This window comes from Protopterus annectens, chromosome 9.part0 (genome assembly GCF_019279795.1).
Source record: "Protopterus annectens isolate FY-2018-M chromosome 9.part0, PAN1.0, whole genome shotgun sequence".
NCBI lineage: Eukaryota > Metazoa > Chordata > Ceratodontiformes > Protopteridae > Protopterus > Protopterus annectens.
The window spans coordinates 1162461307-1162486375 of NC_056743.1; the positions used below are offsets into that span (position 1 = coordinate 1162461307).

Below are 25069 nucleotides of genomic sequence, written 5' to 3' on the forward strand. Positions count from 1 at the left end.
GAAAGACAAACAACAACAACATAATATTCAAATTAGTAAAATTTCCTCAGAGTGCCAGCATAAACATATACTATGTTGTAAAACCTACTAATAAAAACATGTAATAGTTACAAAGAAATAATTTACAACAATGCACAGTGCACTTGAAGGATTACTGTAGTTAAAATTTAAAAAAAAATTCAGTTTTTTATATAATTCTCTACTAAAATTAACTGCTCTTAACAGAATGCAGCAGCTGCATGATTCATTTCCAGCAAGCATTGGGAACTTAACAGCCTTGGTGAATCAGCTTACACAAAACCTTTTGGCTGGCTTGCAAACACGGAGACCAGATCTGAATGAACCTCATTTAACTGGCGTACTGTTTAGCCAATCGGGTGACAGTTTAGGAGCTACAGGAATTACACCTGGCCAATGAATACCAGAGGAGGGTCCTACAAACTCAAACTGCAGTTTAACAGACACAAGACAGCCTAGCCTTAATGTGGGCACAATTAGAGCTTCAACTGAAGCTAGGAGCAGTGTTGACTTTACAAACTGGCTTGCTAATGATGCATCCTGGACAGTGGAACCATCACAAAGGCACAGTGAGCTAGGGAACTTTCACCAGTAGTTTAAATCATTTGGGGACTATGTGTATAAATTCAAGAAGCTTCAGCTTGAAACAAGTTACCTCAGAGAATACATGCATGTGGAACATATACCAAAGGGATTACGGGTATGGAAATATCCCACTGGACTAAAAAGGGACTCTACACTGCACCAGGAACAGTTGAAATTAACAGGCATGGATGTGAGTTACTTGAACTACTTGTTAAAGATTATGATAGACAAATGTGTGAATTTAACATTGTTATTAATAGACTAAATGAAAGTATGCACAATGATTTATTATTTGAAAGTAAGTTAAAGGAATACAATGATATGCTTAAAAGTACTGAAAGTGATATTTTATTGATGAAAAATAAGAAAATTGAAAAACTTGAAAGAGATAGAGCTGAGTATGACAAAGGTGTAGCCTATCCATCCCCACACCAAGCTCTGGAAATAAAATACCGCTTCCAATGTAGACCATGTAAATGGGGGAGGGGGCAAACTTGCTAAAAGAAATTACTGAACCTGAAGTAAATGAAATTCAACCTGAATTCCCTTTAAGGAACCCCCCGCTGAGATGTTCACAGGGGCTTATAAAAGAACGGGCACAACACCATCAGACACCCCTGAGTTATTGGGGGCCCAATACCTCTTACAACGGAGGGGGGGAGAAGGGGACAGAGAGGCAGAACAGTATGGAGGGGGAAAGACAACTGCAGTTACAGGAATTGGAAATAAACAAGTATACCATTATACACATTGCACAAAGAGATTTTAAGGTGTACAACTATAGCATGTTAAACACTGGTATTAACTGGGCAAATTTATTTGAAAACGGATTTACCTTTGTACCCACAACAAGTATAAAAAAACTGAAGAAGCCCTGATTCAGCTAAAGTTATAAACTAGAAAAATTTACTTTAGGTTGTACTTCAATGACAACAGACATGTTGAACTTAATTCCTTTTCTGCCAAAGCCATTAAGAGACCTAGTAGTTTTAACCCCCCTTCATCCTACAGTTTTACTCTTTGAAAAGTTGTGTGAACTTAACTTTATAAATTATTTAAAAACAACTAAACAGATGACTGCAAACTAGGAGCCATAGTCAAGTCCCCAAATGATGTGAACATCCTACAGAAGGGCCTCTCTGAGACAGATACTTGGTGTCAGAGCCATGGCCTCAAGCTCAATGCCAAAAAGTGCAGTGTCATCCCCTTTGGTAAAAACTCTGTACCCATGAACTACCACATAGGCAGCAATCTACTTAACACCAAATGCGTGATAAGAGACCTTGGGACCCAGGTGGACAGTAGTCTCTCCTTTGATAGTCACATCGCCACAGTAGTCAGGAAGTCCTTCTACGTGGCACACCTCATCATAAAAGGGTTCTCATCCAGGAAAAAAGAGGTCATCGTTCCCCTCTACTCGACACTCATTAGACCCATTATAGAGTACAACGCCCCTTTTGGAATGTACCTCACAAGACATCTGCAGCAGCTGGAAAGGCCACAGAACTACCTCACAAAGAGGATTACTGGACTCAAACAAATGCCCTATACTGACCGTCTCAAAAAACTCCAGCTTTACTCCGTAGCATATCACCTCCTCCGAGGTGATCTCTGCCTAATATATAAAGCTGTGTCAAACCCAGAGCTGTTGGACATGCTACACCTAAAGAAATCCCAATCCCTCCGAGCTACATGCTCTAGGGACCTAAACCTTGTCACCACAATAAACAGGACATGCTGGAGGGATAGATTCCTATCCCAGAGACTTCCCATACTCTGGAACAGGCTACCCATCTATGTCAAGCAAAGTTCTTCATTAGCACTCTTCAAGAAAAATCTTGATGAGTTGATGGGAAATAGGAAATACACCCCGGGGATCACTTCTGTGTCTCTGCTCTACAGTGGCACAGGAAAATAACTTTCTTGGGTGGCGTAAGCCAGGAAACCTTGTTGGCTAGGCTTACGTAGGCCCTTGGGCCGATAGCCTAGTACCTACCTATGAACCTATGAACCTAAGCATGCAAGAGGTCAACACAATTTGAGTGATATGGAAGCAACACTTTAACACGAAATAATGAACAACAAAAGCATGCATGTTAAGAAGCCAGACAAGAGTGGTGGGGTGGTGGCAATGGACAAGAATGAATATGTAAACAAAATATTCAGCTATGAGGAAGCTTTCATCAATGAAATAAATATAGCCTATCATAAAATAGTTCTCATTCTTGAGGACATACTTTTGAATAGTCAAATATCTGTGGAAGAACACAGTTTCCTTAACATATGTAACCCCAAGATCCCCACGATATTCGGGATCCCAAAGATTCATAAAATGTTGTAGATCCTCCATTGCAGCCTATAGTTGACACTAAGTCATCAAAAACTTTGTGTATTGCAAAATACATTGATCTTTATAAAAAAAACTGTGTTAAAAACAAACCCTGTCCTGTTAAGAGACTCTTGGGATTTCCTCAGCAGAATAACCAATGATTTGTTTAGGGAAGAGATTATATTTGTTACTATCAATGTGCAGGATCTCTTCTCTGTTATTCCACATAGAATAGGTACAGACTGGTTTTATGACTACCTAAGGCGCAACACTACACTGGGTCAAAGAAAGCTGGATACACTCAGGGAACTCATTGAAGTAGTCTTAGAAAACAACTTCTTAATGTTTGAGGGCCAGTACTTTCAGTAGAAGACAGGAGTAGCAATGGGGGAAGCATGTGCCTCCATGTTTGCAAACACAGCCCTTTCCTATTGGGAATGGAACTATGTGCTTAACTCAGAATTCAAGGACTGCTGGACATTCTATGGGCGTATTTTAGATGACATGTTTTTTTCCCTGGATTGACATTGTAGACAAATTGGATATGTTTTTTAACTATTTGGATACTACCACAGATTTCTTGAAATTCACCATGGATATTCAGGGGGACACTGTGCATTTTTTAGATATATCACTTGCCAAAAATTATGTAAAGAGAGGATTTGATTCAACTATATACAGGAAAACTAGCTATTCCAACTCTCTGTTACACTTTGAGAGTATGCATCCACTACACCAAAAAAAGTCAATTGTAAAGGGGCAGTGTGTGAGACTAGCAAGAATGGTGTTAGGAGATGATGACTTCCAGGTGGAATTAGAAACACTTAAAGGTATGTTTGCACGGAGAGGATACCCAGAATTGTTTTTGAAAAAAATCTTTGAAGTCTGTAGGAAGAGGTCTTCAGGGCATTTTATTCCACTATTAGGAAGGTCTAATGCTACATTCACCACCCCCAGTGATAGAATGGGCTGGCACCGTAGAGGGAACAAGTGGCAAACAATTCAACAATGGAATGGTGTTGACTTACACTAATAGATTTGATGGCTTAAGGGAGATTTTAGAAAGAAATTGGACTATCTTTGAAGTCAAACCGGACCACCTTAGTGCAGTGGGAGAAAGACTAGTAGTGATATACAAAAACGTTCCTAGTTTTAAACTGATACTGGAAAGAATGGGAGGATGTGAAAATAAGGGAAGAATGGTCAAGTGCGGAAACTGTAATCAGTGCAAGTATGTCATGGAAGGTTCTTCTTTAATATACATGGCTTTGGGTACATAAAACCTAGTGGCACGTTTACATGTTCCACCAAGGGCGTTGTTTATCTAGGGTTATGCACACTTCGCACAGCATTCTACATAGGGGAAAACTAAATACAAATGCAGGCAAAGGATATATCAACACATATACGACATCAAGAAGAAAGATGAAAACAACGCCCTATATAGGCACATTAAATTCAACCCTATGCACCAGTTCAAGGTTTGCATTATTGAGGAAGTTAACTTAGGTGAGTGGGGGGGGGGACAAGTGATGACATTTTAGAACTTAAATGGCAACTTAGGACCAATGCCACCCAGCCACCAAGTTTAAATGAAAATGTTTCAATTTCCAGCATACTAAAACTCAAAGCTGGATATTATTTGGGGTAATCATGCATTGATGCCATAGGGTACACATTTGATATGTGTCACATAGGGTAAAAAAAATTTAGTTAAGAGTATTATATAAAAAAAACTGAAAAAATGTTTTTAATTTTAGCTGCAGTAATCTTTTAAGTGCACTGCACATTGTTGTAAATTATTTCTTTGTAACTGTTACATGTTTTTACTAGTAGGTTTTATAACATAGTAGCTGTTTATGCTGGCACTCTAAGGAAATTTTACTAATTTGAATATTATGTAATCAATTAATTTAGTATGACGTATAAAAAGGCTTCTTGACTTATGGGTAACTGTTCCGATGAAGTCCAGTTACCAGAGGATGAAAGCACTTAACCTCCATTGTTGTTTCATGAGTTTTTTACGTAATAAATTTATGTTTTGAGCAGCACTCGACTCTGAAGTCTTTTCCCACCAGTGTGACTGTTCTCGGTTTCTGGATTGATTTTGATATTTTGCAATATCAAATACTTCAAGTACAGTTGATTTAGACTTTGATTTCCATTTCTTATTACATTTGCAGGGACAAGATTGCCTAACTTTCACAGCATAAGTATTATACAGGAATAAGAAGTGTATGTTTGCTCACCTTTTTTTGTATACTTCTTTTTCTCTACAATCCACCTCAACCCCCGTTTTCTTAGGCTCCGCCCACTGGCTGAGGTTGAAGAATGGAGGGCCTTCTGGTATACAAACAGTTACAGTTTCCTCTGCATAGAAGGGACAATAATATAGACAAAGGCACTGGAACAGCAAAGTGGTTGGCATATGCTGTTTTCTCTTTGAAAGTTAATATACAATGGTGTGGCATGTTTGCTGCCCCCTAAAGAGTTCAGCTGAGCATGTAGATCCACATGCTCCAGTGTAAGACCCACAAGAGAATCAAATGGCAAAGCCTACTGTGACCTTGCTAGTGCAGGTGTAGACACAAACATTAGTGAGACTATTGGCAATAGAAGACTGAATCTGCTTTGTCTTCCTGATGCATAACCATGTGAAACATAAAAGGCTAAAGATAGTATGGCAAAAACACATTGTACCAAATTCACAAGACAAACCTCTTTCCTACTAGTGGAAATGTAACAATATACACTACGTTACATTGACTATTTTTGTAGGGTGAACAGTTCCCCCTTCCCTTCACATTTAGTAAGTATACACCCAAGCCTATACTAATGCACAGTTGGGCAGTGAACATTGTCACCTTACAGCAAGAGGTTCTCCAGTTTGATTCTCAGCTGGGGTGCCTTCTGTGTGGAGTCTGCATGTCCTCCCAGTGTTTGGGTGGGTTTCCTCTGGGTACTCCGGTTTCTTCCCACATTCCAAAGACATGCGTCTGGACAGTTTCTACCCAGGCCTCTTCTGAAAATTGGCTCTGTCCAAGTCTGACTTTCCCAGTCAAGTGTTAAATAAATAAAATAATTTAATATTCTCACTTTTTACTTTTTCTGTAAGTTAGGCCAGTCTAAGGGTTAATTATAATATGAGGGGATTGATTGAGAGTGTTCTGAACTGTAGCTCCAATACACATACATACATACATACATACATACATACATACATATATACATAGACTGCACAGTCTCTGGAAAAAAGGGATGCCTTATTTTACTTCAAAACAAATTATTTCTTTTAGCTCCACAAGCATATGACTTCAGGCTGAGAATATAATAGTAATGGGGGTTGGGTAGTGAAGGTAGGGGGTGCTCACACTGCAATAACACATACTACCCTATACTGATTATCAGAGTTTTCAGGTTGTGCTTTATGATGTATGGTTCTCTACAATATGTCTTTTGGTATGCTATCTTCAGTCTTTTATAATTCCTGCAATCATTCATTAAGAAGATAAAGTTGAACCAAGTAGCACCCATATAGAGGAATAAAAACACGATACATTTGGTCATCTCCTTAATAAAATAAAATATTCTGTCTTGAGATGTCAGTGACAAAATGAGATGTGGCCAGCAGAAAGAGAGATGATGTGAAAGTTGGTGACAGTGGCAGAGATGTCCTGTGTTTTCAACAGGAAAAAGTAATGCATTGAGAGCAAAGAAATAGAGTCCCTAAGTAAGTGATGCACAAATAAAATGTGATGTTAATAGCAAAGTAGAAGTAGCCCAATGTTTCAGTGGCAGGGCCACATAAAGTATTTATAATGCACAGTAGGTTTCTTCAACTAGGTCTATATAATCTTGAAGTCTTCCATATGTGGTTGTTGATGTCTTTTGTATGTTGTTGTTGCTGTTGTTGTGATAGTACTGGATTAACACAAAACTGCCAGCTTTGGAAGCAGTAAACAAAGACGCTGATACCTGTCATGCAAACATATACTCTTGGAAAGTAGGCCGTATATGTACTTGTAGGAACTACCTTACTGCTGTGGCTGGTGATAAATCCTAGAAGATAACTTTTAAAACAAACAACCTCTCTCCTACAGCATCTTAATGGATGACCTAAAGGATTTGCCCTGAGGCATAACACAGCATAGCCATACCCCTCAACTTCCAAGCATTAACAATCATAGCACTTGCCTTTGAAAATCATTGCACAGAGTCAGAAAAAAGTGAACTTTCTTATTTTTCACAATAGAAGTCTTTATATATTAGATCCTATATAGTTAGCGGTAATTAATTTTTGTATGGGTTTATGTAGTTAATAAAGTATGCACCCATAAGCAGGCCTAACTTTATGAGGAACATCATAAATCCAGGAGGGCCAAGGTTAAATCTGAGGGCAAAAATCATAGTACTATGTGTGAATCATAGCAGATGGGAGGTATGCATGACCTCACTGAATCCAATTAAAAATGGACAAGCAGATGCTATAGCAGAAGCAGGCCATGACACAGCAGTCAGTATTCTGATCTTTTTAAAATAATCTTAAAGGTTTTAAATTGCTGGATCATAATTAGAGGAAAGTAGGTTGGTGAAGTAACCAGTCTGAATATATATTTGTCAACAGTCATTCACTAAAAGTTGACAAAATGCTGATTTTAACTAAAACTTCATTTGCAGTCAAAACCTGCTGGAAAAAGGCAATATTTACTTCTCAGTTTGCGAAAGTAATGAGTGGATTGCACGTGGATGTTTTGGACAGTGCCCTCCAGTATAAACACAGACATACACATAAATATGCTAACCATCTGCTCTTATCTACCAACAATCTTTTTGCATTTCTGCAGCAAAAGTCACAGAAGAGGCAGACATGATTTGCAAGTATAGCAGGAAAAAAACGTTTTAAAAAGTAATTTATTGATGAATACCAATAGACTGTAGTCTAGACAGCCAAGGAAAGTTTAAAAAGCAATTAGATTTCTGCAGGGCTTGTATGAAACATGTTAACTGCAGGACAGTACTGAGGAAGGAGTGATGTTATACAGAGCTGTATTTTTCCTGTTATCAATGATAATGTCATTTGCAGTTTGTGACATCAGCACAGTAGCCCTGACAATCACTGATGACAAAACTTTCACTGCATCTCAATGACAACATAATTTAAGATGTGTGCTCAGCTGTCAAGAATATTTCCAAACAAAAGAGGCTGTAAATCTGAAATATAAATAATTTCAATTCTTTTTGCAATATTTCATAATCATAAAACATGATTTTACAGAAATTCTACCAATAATATAAACAATAAATGCTATTATTCTTGGGCTGAAAAGAAGTCGATATATGTTGCTTGTTTATAAGAACACATCAGAAAAGGAACTGTTTTACATATATATAGTTCTTAAATGCTTATTTTGCATTTATCCATCCCTTTTTGTTTTCTTTAAGGGACTGGAATAACATAAGGGAAAATGGACAATGTGACACTGTACTGCTCGATTATTGAAGCAATGAGACAAGTTAAACTTTCAGCTGCAAATTCCTCTGATTCTGCTATCGACTATCTTTCAGTCTGCATCCATGGAATTGCCTCTTTCTTTGGGGTATTGGAAAATGGCCTCATTATCTGGATTGTTGGCTTTCGAATGAGGAAAAGTGTAATTACCACCTGGATTTTGAATCTGGCTGTCTCTGACTTCATGACAACACTTTCCCTTCCCTTTTTTACCTATTTCATGGCAACTGGACAGACTTGGAAACTGGGGACTTTCTTCTGTAGAGTCCATTCCTCCATCTTCTTTCTCAACATGTTTGTCAGCAGCTTTCTGCTCTGTGCTATCAGCATCGACAGATGTGTTTTGATTGTCTATCCAGTGTGGTCTCAGAACAATCGGAATGAACAGCAGGCTTCTCGCATTTGTGCTGGTTTGTGGGTGCTTGCCATCATTAATACCTTACCTTATTTTCTCTTTCGAGATACCATTCCTCGTTATGATGGCCGAATCATGTGTTACTACAATTTCATGTTATACAGTTCCCCAGGTAACAAAAGCTTTGAGCTATGTGGAATGAGGCAGTACTCAATGGCCATCAGCAAGTTTATCATTGCATTTGTCATGCCAGTCTTTATTATTGCTGTCTGCTACACAGCAGTGACAAAAAAAATCCGTACACGCAATCGAAAAACACCTGGCCGATTCTTCAAGCTTGTTGTTGCTATCATTATCACTTTTGTCCTTTGCTGGTTCCCATACCATATTTTTAGCATCATGGAGGCCCATGCACACTACAAGATGTCCCTGGGACCACTTGTTGGCAAAGCACTGCCATTTGTTAGCAGCTTGGCCTTCATCAACAGCATCATCAATCCCTGCCTATATGTCTTCTCGTGCCCAGACTTCATAGCAAAATTCAGAACATCAATAAGAGTTGTTCTGGAACATGTTCTTGTTGAGGATACAGAACTTGCAACCAGACGCAGTACAGCTAAATCATCTCTGAGCAGTGACAACCCCATGCGAGGCTACAAGTTTGCAAATTGCAAGGACATTCTCATGAGTGAGCCATCGGCCAGTAATTAGAGCTCAGGATACTCATATAATCTGTGACTTCTAACAGCATGTACTGCCATCCAAAATGTTTTGTACTGGATACCTACATACCATTTGCAGAGTCATGCGGATGCCAATGGAATTTGATTTGTACCTAGTTTTCCATCTGTTTGTTTTTATTGTTCCCTTATTGTTTATTTTTTGTTTTCAACCTTCTTCTCATCTCATTCCATTAGCCTCAGATGGAGTCCAGTACTGCTGGACAAAGTAGGGCATTCTCAGGACTACCACGATTCATCAATTCCCATGGCACAGTTCCTTTTTTAAGGAATAATTAATATAAAAGTTGTAGGATGTGAAAGTATCACACCATGCCTTACATGCTGTATGGATGAGGCATGCTGATATGCACCTGTGGGCACTTCATGCCAGACATTCAATGACCACCAAGTCATGGTGCCATCTGCTTTGTCGTCTCTTTTATAATTCCAGAGAGAAAGGCAGCAGTGTCACCTCATTATTACTATTGAAATATATTTCAGTACCAGTGTAACAAGTCAACTTAAAAAAGTAAAACAACATATTTTGAATATTTTACAGTGTATTTTGTAAACTACTATTAATTATAACCAGACATATCTCTGAGTATGATATTGTAAATGTGATTGCGAAATAAAGCACCAAACCAAATATACAAAATGGTATACAAAAATGTTGTACTCTATGTTTCTGCCAGAAAGTTATTTTACAAAAACCAAGAAAAAAGCACTCGCATAGCTATAACCCCAATCCATCTTTATTCAGAAAGCACCAAATGAATATTAATGCTGAGCACAACCAGTATGTTTTCATCAATAACTTCGTCAGATAAAACACCATACCTAATGAATCTGAATATATACTATGTTTAATTAAATCTAATTACTTCTATTAAACACTTCAACCTATGTAATGCATACTTTAATTACTTTCAATTAAAAACATTCTATTGTCCTATTTAAAAACCATTTCACAGCCACATACTACTCCTAAGTATAAAAATATATATAACTACTTTAAATATATAAACGCTTATAAAAATATATATAAATATCTATACAAATGTTTATATAAATATTAATAACAAATGTTTATAAAGAAATAAATACTTATAAAACCTTATACCAAAACATTCTAGGGTGTTTAGAACAATAAATACCTGTATAAAATTGTATAAAAATTAAAAATACATCCATTTTTAAAACTAAAATAGTGGTTTTAAATAAATCAAAGCTTGGCAGCTCTCAATTTCAAGACAGGGGCCAGGGAGACCATTTCATTCATACCTGGCCATCTGTTTGCCTCTAAGAAAAGTTGCCAGAATACTTCTTTGTATTCTAGCCTGGTCTCCCAAGGTCCACCTCTCTTGTCAACCTGCACAACCTCTAAAACAAAGAAGACTAAGCCAGCTTTTTCATATGTTTGAATGTGCTTAAATAATGCATTCTTATTATTAGATTTCTTAATTTCTTAACAGTGTTCATAAATTCTTTTAATGCATCTTTCAGTTTTACCTACATAAAATCCTTCACATTCTTTACAAATTGCAATATATACTTGCCATTTGGATTCACAATTGGAGTAAACCTTAGCTATGATTGTTTTATTTCTGCTAGGGATGAAAATTTCTGAAGGATTAGCAATATATGGGCATTGTGGATAGGAGCAACATTTCTAAGCACCCACTTTCCTGTTCACCTTTTTCATACAACTGCCTTCTAAAATATTATTAATGCACTTTCCTTTCCTAAATATAAATTTTAAAGGTTTTTCAAAGGCAAGATCCAAATCCGAAAAGCCCCCAAATCTATCCCATTCTTCCTTGATTAAATCTTTAATTATATTGGCATAACCACTATAATCTAATAAAATGTGTTATCAAAATGTATTTTTACATCATTATTCAAACTAATATTCTTTTCCATCGAATCCTCTTTACCTAGGATAGGGGCAAATCTATCTTTTGTATGTACCCAAACTAACTCAGACATTTCTTTTATGTGTGTCAGGATATCCCCTTTCTAGAAAAGTATCCTTTAACACATTACATTCCTTCAAAAAAAATCACAGTCTTCTGAGGTCATCCTACTTGCCCTCACATACTGTCCTTTCTCTATACCCTTTTTTTTAAATATGGCTGTGCATTCTTATAGTGCAAGAAGGAGTTGCAATAGGTGTATTTCCTATATATCTTAGATATAAATTTATTATTAGAACTGTCAAGCAATATATTAACATCTAAATAGTCTATATTACCATGACCTATTTTATAAGTAAATTTTAAAAACTCTGTACTATTAGATAAATATTCGAAAAATTCAATAAAGTTGTCATCTCCTTCAATCCAAAACAGGCAAATATCATCTAAAAAGCATTTATAAAGTCACCAACAGTCTTTATATTTGGAATTAAACACAAAAAAACAAAAATTATCCTTCAAAATAAATAAAATTATGTTCTTAAGTATAATTTTATTTATTTTGAAGGAGAATTTTTTAGGCAATTAAAAGGGGTAGCAATGGGTGCTATGTGTGCCCCTACTTTTGCCAATTTAGTGCTCTCTTGGTGGGAGATGAAGTTTGTGTTTAATTCCAACTATAAAGACTGTTGGTCACTTTATAAATGCATTTTAGATGATATGTGCTGTTTTGGGTTGAAGGAGAAGATAAATTTATTGAATATTTATCTAATAATGCAGAGTTTTTAAAATTTACTTATAAAATAGGTCATGGTAATATAGACTATTTAGATGTTAATATATTGCTTGACAGTTCTAATAATAAATTTATATCTAAGATATATAGGAAAGACACCTATTGCAACTCCTTCTTGCACTATAGGGCATACCCATATGTAAAAAAAAAGGGTATAAAGAAAGGACAGTATGTGAGGTCAAGTAGGATGACCTCAGAAAACTGTGATTTTTTAAAGGAATGTAATGTGTTAAAGGATATGTTTCTATAAAGGGGATATCCTTTAACACTTATAAAAGAAACGTCTGAGTTACTTTGGGTACATAGAAAAGATAGATTTTCCCTATCCTAGGTAAAGAGGATTCGATGGAAAAGAATATTAGTTTGAATAATGATGTAAAAAAAGTTTTGATAACACATTTATATTAGATTATAGTGGTGATCCCAATATAATTAAAGATTTAATCAAAGAAGAATGGGATAGATTTGGGGGCTTTTCAGATTTGGATCTTGCCTTTGATAAACCTTTAAAATTTGTATTTAGGAAAGGCAAGTATATTAAGAATATTTTAGAAGGTAGTTGTATGAAAAAGGTGAACAGGAAAGTGGGTACTTAAAAATGTGGCTCCTGTCCACAATGCCCATATATTGCTAATGCTTCAGAAATTTTCATCCATAGCAGAAATAAGACAATTGTAGCTAAGGTTTACTCCAATTGTGAATCCAAAGGGCTAGTATATATTGCAATTTGTAAAGAATGTGAAGGATTTTATGTAGGTAAAACTGAAAGATGTATTAAAAGAAGAATTTATGAACACTGTTATGAAATTAAGAAATCTAATAATAAGAATGCATTATTTAAGCACATTCAAACATGTGAAAAAGCTGGCTTAGTCTTCTTTGTTTTAGAGGTTGTGCAGGTTGACAAGAGAGGTGAACCTTGGGAGACCAGGATAGAATACAGAGAAGTATTCTGGCAACTTTTCTTAGAGGTAAACAGATGGCCAGATATGAATGAGATGGTCTCCCTGGCCATTGTCTTGAAATTGAGAGCTGCCAAGCTTTAATATATTCAAAACCACTATTTTAGTTTCAAAACTTGATGTATCTTTAATATTTATACACTTTTTATACAGTTATTTATTGTTCTAAACACCCTAGAATGTTTTGGTATAAGGTTTCATAAGTATTTATTTCTTTATAAATATTTGTTATTAATATTTATATAAACATTTGTACAGATATTTATATATTTTTTATAAGCTTTTATATATTTAAATTAGTTATATATATTTTTATACTTAGGAGCAGTATGTGGCTGTGAAATGTTTTTTAAATAGGACAATAGAATGTTTTTAATTGAAAGTAATTAAAATATGCATTACATAGGTTGAAGTGTTTAATAGAAGTAATTAGATTTAATTAAACATAGTATATATTCAGATTCATTAGGTATGGTGTTTTATCTGATGAAGTTATGGATGAAAACGAACTGGCTGTACTCAGCGTTAGTATTCGTTTGGTGCTTTCTGAATAAAGGTGGATTAGGGTTACAGCTATCCGAGTGCTTTTTTCTTGGTTTTGGAGTTTACTTAGCACTGTTTTCCTCCTTTTTTGACTTTTGGTTGTTATTTTACAAGAACCCATATCTCACATAAATTTTATTTTTTAAACCAATCACCTTCCTTACAAGAAGAACATCAGGGCATATAGACACTCATAAAATGTTTTCAGCATTTGCTTCTGGTGAATGTCATGCTATTAATGTGACACTGTTCTTTTACAACTGTGATTCATATCATTCTTTCATTACTGTCTTGAGTAATGGACAAAAACTGAATTTGGTCATCATCAGTTTTTAATTTCAGAATCAAAGTGACTCACAACCTGAGGAAAACAAACCAGTACACCAATCACCGATGCATGTGTGTGTGTGTGTGTGTGTGTGTGTGTGTGTGTGTGTGTGTGTGTGTGTGTGTACACACACACACACACACACACACACACACACACACACACACACACATATTGACTCTAAACAGAGAATGTACAGTAGATGATCAGCCTAAACTACAGAAAACCAGATACTGGCAGGGATGACATACATACTTCATGTGGACAGTAATCAGAGGTCAGACATCAGGTGCAGATTGTGGAAGTAGCAGCAGCACTGAACTGTACAACACTAAGACTCCACTCAGTGACTAAGTCATTAGATTTAGTTTATATGGAGTCTATGGAGATCTCATGGGTTGTTCCTTCTGTGATCCCAATAAAAAACAATACATTACAGTAAATTGTCCCTGCTGTGTGCTTTAGTTGGGTGGGGAGAGAATTAAATAGCAAATGTCAAAAGTCTGTAAGTGGACATAATTAGTACCTTCCTTGTAAATGGAATTTTGGTATATTTTCTACTTCCACAGGGATCCTGGAGCACAACTAATGTGCTTGGTTACCAAATACATTGCACGGCCTGTGTGCAGGACAGTACCTAAATGGATTTTCCAGTACTGCAGAGCATACCTGGATAACTGACACTCGTAGAACTTAAATAGTACAGCAGTGAAGTTTGAATACTGGGAATACTGCTGCTGTAGCATTCATGATGAAAGGGGATTTACCACAAGTGAACATCAGAGAACCAGACTAACTCACAGAACTTTGAGGTTTCCTGCAGAAAGAAGAGTCTCCTCTCTACTCCAGGGACATCCAACTGATGCTAGATAGGAGAAGAGCACTCCATGCTATCTCTAGTGGTCCTCTTCTAAGAGATCAGCTATATCAGCTGGCCAGACAAAATTTGGTCTGATTTTTTCCATTCTTTGATTAGGTCAAGTAATATAGTAACTATCCGTGCATATCCAGGGAAGAGGACTGATAGCTAGTGAGTCTGGTTCAGTACTAACTCAAAGACTGCCTTGTGCAATACATGCACTGTTCTCAAAGTCACAATACCTTTACAAAAGACAGTATAAGATTCAGTGGACATCAAGGCTTGCAGTTTAGATTTGAGCAGAAGCAACACCCATGATGAATGTTTATTGATGCATGTATTTATATATTTAGTAACTGGTTGACTTCTCTGGTCCAAAGACCATTTTCAGGCATGACATAGACCAAGAGGCTAAAGAAAATATAGCAAAAAAAAGTTACAGTAATGGATAATAGGTTAGAAAGCAAAGAGCAATAATGGATAATAGGCCAGAAAGCAAACAGCAGTAATGGATAATAGGTTAGAAAGCAAAGAGCAGTAATGGATAATAGATTAGAAAGCAAAGAGCAATAATGGATAATAGGTTAAAAAGCAAAGAGCAGTAATGGATAATAGGTTAAAAAGCAAAGAGCAGTAATGGATAATAGGTTAGAAGGCAAAGAGCAGTAATGGATAATAGATTAGAAAGCAAAGAGCAGTAATGAATAATAGGTTAGAAGGCAAAGAGCAGTAATGGATAATAGGTTAGAAAGCAAAAAGCAGTAATGGATAATAGGTTAGAAGGCAAAGAGCAAACTACAGGCTAACAACAACATTGACACTATTTATACTATTTATAAATGCTGAAATACAAAATGTGGTCAACATGTAATAGTGGTAGAAGCATAACAGGATATCTCATGAGTATTTTAACAGTAAGCTTTGGTCTCCAAGGAAGCTCATGGTACAGCAGCATTAGTGGATGTGAGCAGGAGTAAGAGAAACTGGAAATAACATTCTGCTTTATCTATAGCAGCACATCATGAAAATAAGAATGAGAAGAAAAGTAACATTTACATGTTAAAAACTTAAAGCACAACTGATCCTAATCTTTACCACAACCCATGTACCCTACCTGACACTGTCAGTGACCATCTTCCCATCCACATCCAAAGACACCATCTCTAACCACCCTGGATCATCTATATAGAGACTGTCGAAAAATGCTGAAACGTTTAACACCAGACTTTCATCTATCAACTGGTCCTTCCTCCCTCACCTTCCCCTCAATGAAACCGTACTCAGTTTCAACCAAATTTTCCTTGAAATCCTAAACTCACTAGCACCCCCCAGGGAAATCAGGATAAAAGCTAACTACACCCCCTGGCTTTCAAAAGATACTCGCTCCCCTATGCACAAAACAGATTAGATTTTTAAACCTGGCTTAAAACCATATTCCCGTCACACTTCCAAAACTACATAGAACTTAGAAACCTCACCAAAAAACAAATGAATAAAGACAAGAAACAATTCTAGCATAAGGCACAAACCAACCACTTCCCTAATCCTAAAAATATTTGGAGTACGATCAATAAAATTCTCCACCCAGGAAACCCAACAACCCCTAACAGCTAGCTAAACAACACTCCCCCAAAAACGCCACCCTGCTTAACAGTTACTTCATTGACACCATCAGTAAACTAACTCACACAGCCCATAATACCAATCCCCCTATCTCTCTTTCTTTTCCTACTCATACTAAAAAAAAAAAAACTCTATTTCACTAAATCTGGTTCCCACAATATTCATCAAATCACTCCTGTACAAACTTAAACTATGTTTACCCCTCTACTGATAATTTACCTCCCCTCTTTCTCAAGATTGCCGCAGATTCTATAGCCTACACTATTTTTATACTAGTAAATAGAACAATCCATGAATCCACAGTCCCTCACATCTAGAAATCATTCTATACAATACCTCTACTTAAACAAGGAAACTCTACTGACCCTTCCAACAACAGACCCATAGCCATTCTTTCCCCACTTTCAAAAAATTCTTGAAAAATGTATACATACACAGCTTCTCAAACTACTAATCCAGGAAAGCCTTTAGACCACTACCCAACACGGGTTTCAGCCTAACCACAGCACAGCCACCACCCTTCTATCCTTTACTCAAACTGTAGCAGAGGCTAGGACCAGCAACCAACTAGTATCTTGTCTCTTCCTAGATCTCTCTAAAGCCTTTGCTACAGTTTCTCACTCTAAACTACTAATAAAACTTGCTGATCTCAGTCTCTCATCTTCCACTCTCCATTTGTTCTCCAGCTACCTTACCAATAGGCTTCAGTCTGTAAGATGGCACACTTTCTGCTCCCCCTTCCTACTTATTCAAGCAGGAGTCCCCCAGAGCACTATCCTGGGACCTCTTCTATTCAGTATCTTCACTAACAACCTCCATACATCCTGTTGCCCCTCCTCTTTTATACAATATGCAGATGACTCTACAATTATCTCCTTCTCTGGCATCTCTCATCTTCACACTCTTACCCAAAACACATTCCTATCCATTGAAAGATGGTTTACAGATAACCAGCTCATCTTAAATCCATATAAAACCAAACTCCTTCTCTTCCTTCCTAGATCACTCTCCAATCTTAAATCTACCTTTACTGTCTCATCATTTAACAGCACTACCATCAGAGTTGAACTAAGCTCTTGGGTATCATAATTGATGACTATTTAACATTTGACCTGCACATCCAACATAGTATCAAAAAAACACACCAAAAACTGGGACTACTTTATAGGAGCAAAAAATCACCAAAAACTGGGACTACTTTATAGGAATAAAACATTCCTAACATTAGACTCCAAATTATCCCTAGCTTGAGTTTTCCTACTACCTTGCCTACTCTATGCCGCCCCAACCTTACAAACTTACAATCCACATTACTCACCAAGCCTGAATAAACGTATAATAAAATTGCTAGATTTGCAACAAATCAACCCTACAGATCACACCACTGCCTTGCACTTAAGCAACTCCAATGGCTAGAATTCCCCCACCAACTACTACTATCACAGCTAAAAACCACTCACTCCATACTCTATAAACATTCTGCCTGCCCCTCCTTCTCCTCCCTAGTTTCCTTCTACACCCCCCAATCCCTCACTCTGTAGCTCCGACCAATATCTTCTAGATATTTACAAACCTAATAAAACATTGACAAACTCTTATACAAACAGTGTCCCAGGTCTGGAACAAACTCCCCTCCAATATAAGAAACATCCCACACACGTGTTATTTCAAAAAAGAACTAAAGCACTACCTATTAAACTCATGGTCCTGCCCCTGCCAGGATCCTACTTAATTCCACTTCCCTTCCCCCACTATTCTTTTTTCTCCTTTTTCTTCCTTTCTTTTATGACTATAACTATCGAGATTCTACTTCTGGTAACTAGAAGTCATATCAATCGTCTCAACACATTATGTTTGCATTTGTAGCTATTAGCTATGTAAATATGTATATATGTAGTAGACATTAGATTTGTACTTATACTTGTACATAGTCTTTCTCTTGGTTTTTCAGTATTACTCGCTGCTTACTTTTTGCGTTATTTCTCTGCCTTATGTAATGACTCTGTTCTTCTTAATGTATATCAGCCAGCTTTCTTCTTCTTAATGTATTGTTAATTTTAAATATATATTTTGCAATTTCTGTGTATTATACTGGAGTTTTTCTCCTCAGATCTCCACTGAAAATGAGCTTCTAGCTGAGCTGGACTAACCTAGTTCAGAACTGTCAAATAAGTAAATAAATAAATAAATAAGCTGACTCAAATGTAGGAAGCATGAGCTTTTCCAGAAAAAAAGTTCAGATCTCATGAAGGGGACATATACCTGGTTTGGAGTGCAATAACCTCATCAGAAAAAAAGAGAGATGGTAGATGCACACCATGACATATGTCAATCCTGGCTTAAATAAACTTCTTAGGTAGCGGAGGATTTGTTGTACAGAGGCTTTCAGATGATTACTGAGATGTGTTAGTTCCATAGCAATAAATATGTGCACTTCTTTAGTTAAAGTTTTCTGGTTGGGGGTCTTGGAACATATTCAAAAACTGAAATTAACAGGAACATAGTCCCCAAGCTGTCAGTTTGAGACTGGTGAGATTAAGGCATACTGGGGTGTTCTTGAGTTGTGTCATAAGAGAGAAATACATGAGAAGATTCCAGACTCCTCCTGTCCTTAGTTGAAAAAGACAAGGATGATCTAAGGTTGTCTAGGCCAAAAGGGGGTTATTACATTAAGATTAGCTTGGTCTTCTGTGGCTGTCACTGTCACTTTGGGGATCAGCAGTATAGGTGGAAAGGCACACAGGGGAACCTCTGCCCTCAATGAGTGGTAAAAGCACTAATCACTCAAACCGACTCGCAAGGGGATCTGGAACAGAATCTCCTGATTAAGAACATCTAAGAGCTTGAAAACAGGTCTAGGTAGGGAACCTTCACCATCATTTAATGTGTCACAAGGTGGCTCTGTCCAATGACACTTCATGGGAGCTAGCTATGGACCTTCTCAGTTGGTCTACTATAGCATTCTGTTCTGATAACATATACATGACCCAGGACAGCAAGTTACATAGCAGAGCTGCACCTCACCAGCATTCCTAGTCTGCAAAGATGATGCACCATTCTTCCGTGATGCTGTCAGTCACAATAGTGAGGGAGCCTGGTTTTCTAATGTTTATGAGCCTTAATACTGCATAAAGCTGTGGCACAAGCTCTTTAACACTGATGTACATTTTTTTTTTTGTGCCTTGGGTTGCCATTGTCCCTGTACCTTTATTTGACCTGTGTGGGAGCCTCAGGACAGGTCTGAAATATGTGTGGTTAGAGTCTGATTGCTCTAAATGGGAGGAAGGGGTAAGCTGAGATTCTGTGAAACATGGTTTACCCCCCCATACAAACTTCATGAAGAGTGAAGGAATAACAGGAAGAGTCATAGCTTCATAGGTTCATAAGAGGTTACATGGCTAGTGGCCCTAGAGCCTTTACAAGCCTAGGCATGTTAATCCCAGGTATCCCCATTTGTTCTTTTTTGGGTAGCTCACAGAATGGCTTTATGAACAGAGCACTATTCCTGTCCATGAGGGACATGGGTGCCACCCCAGATGTGAATTCGCAGTCTCCCTTCCGATTATCTAGGTTGTGTTTGAATAGGGTCAGCGAGGAGCTCTGTTTTACGTGACTAAGAAGTCTATCCCAGAGAAGCATCAGTCTCTGGGAGATATACCTGTCACTCCAGTATGTTCTGTTAATGTCACAAGCTAGGTTGAGATCCCTAGAGTGAGTGACTCTTGTGTCATTTAACTTATAGATTAGTACTTTCTGGCAGGCGCAGGTAGCTTTATCCTAATGGTTCTTCAGGAACCACTGAATCTTCCTCATATGAAGCTTCAGCAGGGGACAATCAGAATGGAAGCTGATGTGTACCCAAGAGTTTTGTGGGTGTCCTGTACCACCAAATGTTGCCTATTTTTGAAGTGTAGGAATAGGGATCTCTAGAAAGAACACTGCTTTGGCCCAGCAGCAGTCTCAGAAAAGCCTTAATTTTAGAGAGTGGCAAGCTCAGTCCTTCCAACTAGGGGTAAATGTATACTCACTAGGAGCTTGAGATAGAAGAGCATTTGGCAAATACTTTAGAAAGAGTTGACAGATCAAAGGGCAAGGATGTGAACTGAAAGTAATGGACTTCCGGAACTCTGAGGAATCTCCTGTAACCCTGAAAGATTGTAATATTGAGGTTTACATCTTTCATGTCCATGCTCTTTATCATTGTAGGAATCATTAGCATTGATGGAAGTATTTTGAATGGTAAAATTTTTTTAATATATCCCTTAGAAACCTTTTTAGGTTAGGAAGGTCAAGAAGAGATCTTCAGAATCAGTCTTTACTTGGCACTAAAATGAGTCTGGAATAATAGCCTGTACCTTATCTTGGTGGTAATACCCTCTGTATCTCTGCACATACCAGAAGTAAAACAATAGCTAGGATGTAACAAAACAGATATGTTCCACAGGTGTAAATTGTTATAAGAAGTGATTGACACTGTAAAAGATGTGTCAAATTATCTCTGTAAGTAAGTGGTTTGATTGGTGTTATTGGGTAAATAGGTCAAGTACAGATTGGTGTCTGCAGCTGAAAGTAGTATCAGTAACCATGTGGGTACCAGTTGGGGGATTGTCCAGGGTGCCAATTGGCCTAGCTACAGATCTGGCCAGAAGCTGCTCTGTCATTGAGCCCACCAAGAGCACATGGTCTGCAGGTACTTGAGGTGCACCCTAGAAAGGAGCAAAGGTTTTATGCTTTATTATGTACCCTATAATTATTCATTCCTTCACCTAGGCATCAGATATAAAAAAAATTGCACTGAAAAATATTGGTGTTTTTTTCAGTCAGATGGTGAGGAGAGGGAATGCAGACTGCCTTAACTTAGTATTACATCCACTTGTCTTTACCACCATTTTCCAGAAAAAATCAACTACCTCATAAAGGAATGAAAACAGAAAAGCACAAACAAATATCTTATTCTTAGTCCACGAAAAGCAATTAAAAAATATAATCCTCTTTGTCCAAAAAAAAAATTCTTCTAAAATCCTTCCAGAACAAATCTGCTATTAGGAAAAGACTACACAAAGTGTGTGTGTGTGTGTGTGTGTGTGTGTGTGTGTGTGTGTGTGTGTGTGTGTGTGTGTGTGTGTGTGTGTGTGTGTGTGTATGTGTAAATTTGTCTGTACACACATGTGTTTATACTACGGCACCATTACCATGGCCATTTTCTCGGCTAATTTTGAACAAGTATTTAAATTATTTTGTCTACACTTATTTTGTGGTTTGACATGGTCTGGTATCAGTTTTTGTTTGTTTACCTGCTTCAGTATTACTGTTCTACTTATAAACTGCAGCATTTTTTTTTCATAAAGCAGATATACATAACTGTGCATATTGCAGTAGATACAATGTACGGTTGTTGTTTATGCTCCTCTCTGAATAATCAGGGAATTATTTATAACTTATAAATTATTATTAGTGCTATTGTTAGGTTTTGTTGCCTAGATAGGTCCTATGGAGAATAAAGCCCCTTATTCTGTTATATACAGTAATATACAAAATTAAATATTCAAAAGCTCAAACAACTTAACTTTGTAGAAAACATTTGCTGGTTTAAAAGCTATCTACAAGATAGATCCTTTCCAGGTGAATCATAACAGCTCCATATCCTCCATAGGTATTCTTAACACTGGAGACCCACAAAGATCTCTACTAGACATAATTCTTCTCTCCCTCTTTGTCAACAACCTCCCTCATGAACTACCAAATCTCAAGCTAGTTACATATGTAGACAACATGCTTCTCTTACAATACAGTATTGCCCACAGTGTCCTGTAAAAGAAGTTGCAGGAGGAGTTTAGTCAACTATGCACCTGGTTAATCTCCAATAAACTTCTAATTAACCCCAACAAAAAATAACATCATGATCTCTTCGACTGAAAAACTGCCAACTATTCCTTCCATTCTCCTAACAGACCACAATGGTAACACGAGTTCCATTGTCAACAATCAGAAATACCTCGGTTTTATACTCTTTACTTTGCACCTTAAACAAACACTATAACAAATAAAGTACTATTCCAATGGAAACTATGTTACAGGGTCAGTCATATTTTCTCTCCAAGGCTCACTTAGCAATTGCAAAAAATGTATTAATACCTAAACTGGAATGTGGTCATCCTTTCCAAGTTTTACATTCTGCATATAATATCCATAGAAAACAAATGTCAGAGAAAAAAAAATCTGTAGATTTTTTTCTAGTGGCAGACCTATTACTCCATCACTGTAAATTGCTTGAAAAAACTAACTAGCTTTCTGTCTTTAACAGGGATATTCTATTCTGCTTCTAATGACACCAGTTTTCAAGGTTTTAAAGCAAGACTATTGTCCTCTCCAAAGGAGGATTGAAAACATCTTTCACAGTGGTAAGAAGGGCATTTTGTATTGTTCATCTCATAAATAAGGGCACTGTCTCCAAGAAAAAAAAGAGCTTACACCCCCCCCCCCCGTACTCTTCCCTCATCAGGCCAATAATAGAGTACAATGCTTCCTTTGGTATGTTCCTTTCCAAACACCTGCAGCAATTGAAGAGACCACAAATGTTCCTTACAAAGAAAATTCAGGGTCTTCAAGATCTGTCTTAAGCAGACAGACTGAAATCATTGTCATTTTACTCTGTGTCATACAGACTGCTCAGAGGCGACCCGTGCCTCACATATAGAGCAATCTCTGACCCATCTTTAATGGAAATGCTGCACATTTGCAAGTCAAATGGTACATGGGTCAGTCACTCAATGGACCTTAACCTGGTATGTGACATCAACAGAACTTGCTGGAGAGACAGATTTGTCAAACAGTGGTTGCCGCACCTTTGGAACAAGCTTCCTATTCATGATAAACAAAACCCCGCATTGGCCTGTTTAAGCGTAATTTGGACGATTGGATAGGTAACTGAAAATTCACCCTGGGTGTTCCACCTGTGCACCTCTTGGACAGGTGCAATAGATGCTGATTTTAGTGTCTGCTTGAGCCAAATACCCTTGGGGACATGGATTGAACTTGGCTAGGCTTGTAAAGGCCCTGGGGCAACCTAGTAACCTCCTATGATCCTATGGTCATATGAAACTGCCATTCCAAGGCAACTTATGCAATTTCAAAAGTTCCCAGGACAGCTATTTCTCCCTTCTTCACCCAAGATTCAAAACTGCCATGAGAAAAGAGTCTTTTCAGGCTTGGCCTGCAACATGGAATCACCCCCAGACTGATATCAAAAGCCTAAAAACTACCAAAGATTTTAAAAATGTCATCAAAGAAAATATTCTTACAGATTTGTCCTACAACTGCTTCCTTGGCAATGGTTAATAACACTTGATAACATTAATATAAAGTCTACCACTTAACAGAATTAATATAAAGTCTGCCTTGATATACTGACTGATCTGTTATTGTACTGATGCATTTACCATTTATGAATCAGTGCACATTGTACTGAGTTTTGTATGTATAACTGCTTTCATTGTAAAATATTATGTTTCTACACAATGAGGGCAGGTTGCGGCTGAAAAGGGCCAATAGACCATATCACTAACCCAGTTATCTTAATATCAATAAACAAAATAAATAAATAAGTGATTATCCTGCTATTCTAGAAAGTCAAATGCATTAAGTTGTCCTCTTATTGTTTACCAGGCATTGCATAACATTTTTTAGAAAGAAAATAAGAAATAAGTGTAACTACATTTAGACAGCTCAGAATGAACCATCCTTAATGATGTATGTGATAGACATGATGCAAGATGTCTTATAACTGTATTTTGCCAAGTACTTTTTGTCAGGAAGGCAATGTGATATGAGAGCAGAGATTATGCAAGTTGCTGCAGTGTTCAGGGTCTTTAGTGGTAACATAGACCTCAGACTTGACTGCAAAATATTGACTCACGTGCCAAATTACAAACATACTAGAGACAGTTTGTATGTGTTCACTCCATTTACATATGGCAGCATCTCATCTGTATGAAGAACTATGTGTTAGCCGACATGCAGGTTAGCCTTATGACTGACCCTATAGCACTATGCTACCTTATGCACTGCATCTCTGCTCTTAAATAAGTGATTCACATACACAAATAAGCTACATATAAAGCTAGGTGGTGCATAGTATATGTACACATAAAAGTACATATATTGTCACTGTGAATGAGAAAGTTCTGGTAGACATGGTTATTATTACCCTGAAGCTTTGCTTCAGACTGACTCAGAATGCAGGGTTTCATGATACACCCCAGTACCAGTAGCTCCTTCAAAGACACAGCTGCATTTAACCAACACTTCATGTATACCTACATATCTGATACCCGTTTACTTTACTTTAAATGAAAGAACAGCACAGATGCATGCAATATATTAACTAGTTCAGAATATACTATGTCATAGGTATATCATGTGTGCTATGCAAGATATATATAAAACAAAGAAAAGTAATTCATGTAATTTTATAAAATGAAAATTTAAAATGTATATGCCATACCGTCTCTATAAAAACTGTCTT

General features: G+C 37.1%; 2 protein-coding genes across 5 annotated transcripts in view; both read left to right on the forward strand.

Moving 5' to 3' along the window:
* Positions 1-10171, forward strand: part of PTGDR2 (prostaglandin D2 receptor 2) — a 515041-nt gene extending 504870 nt beyond the window's left edge. For all 3 annotated transcript variants that reach the window (XM_044084046.1, XM_044084044.1, XM_044084045.1), the window contains one exon: positions 8375-10171. In XM_044084046.1, coding sequence (XP_043939981.1) covers positions 8398-9507 — 1110 coding nt within the window. In that variant the 5' untranslated portion in view covers positions 8375-8397 and the 3' untranslated portion in view covers positions 9508-10171. The remainder of the gene's footprint in view (positions 1-8374) is intronic.
* The window catches only part of LOC122811895 (prostaglandin D2 receptor 2-like), a 650060-nt gene that overhangs the window by 504850 nt on the left and 120141 nt on the right, over positions 1-25069 (forward strand). The window lies entirely within an intron of this gene.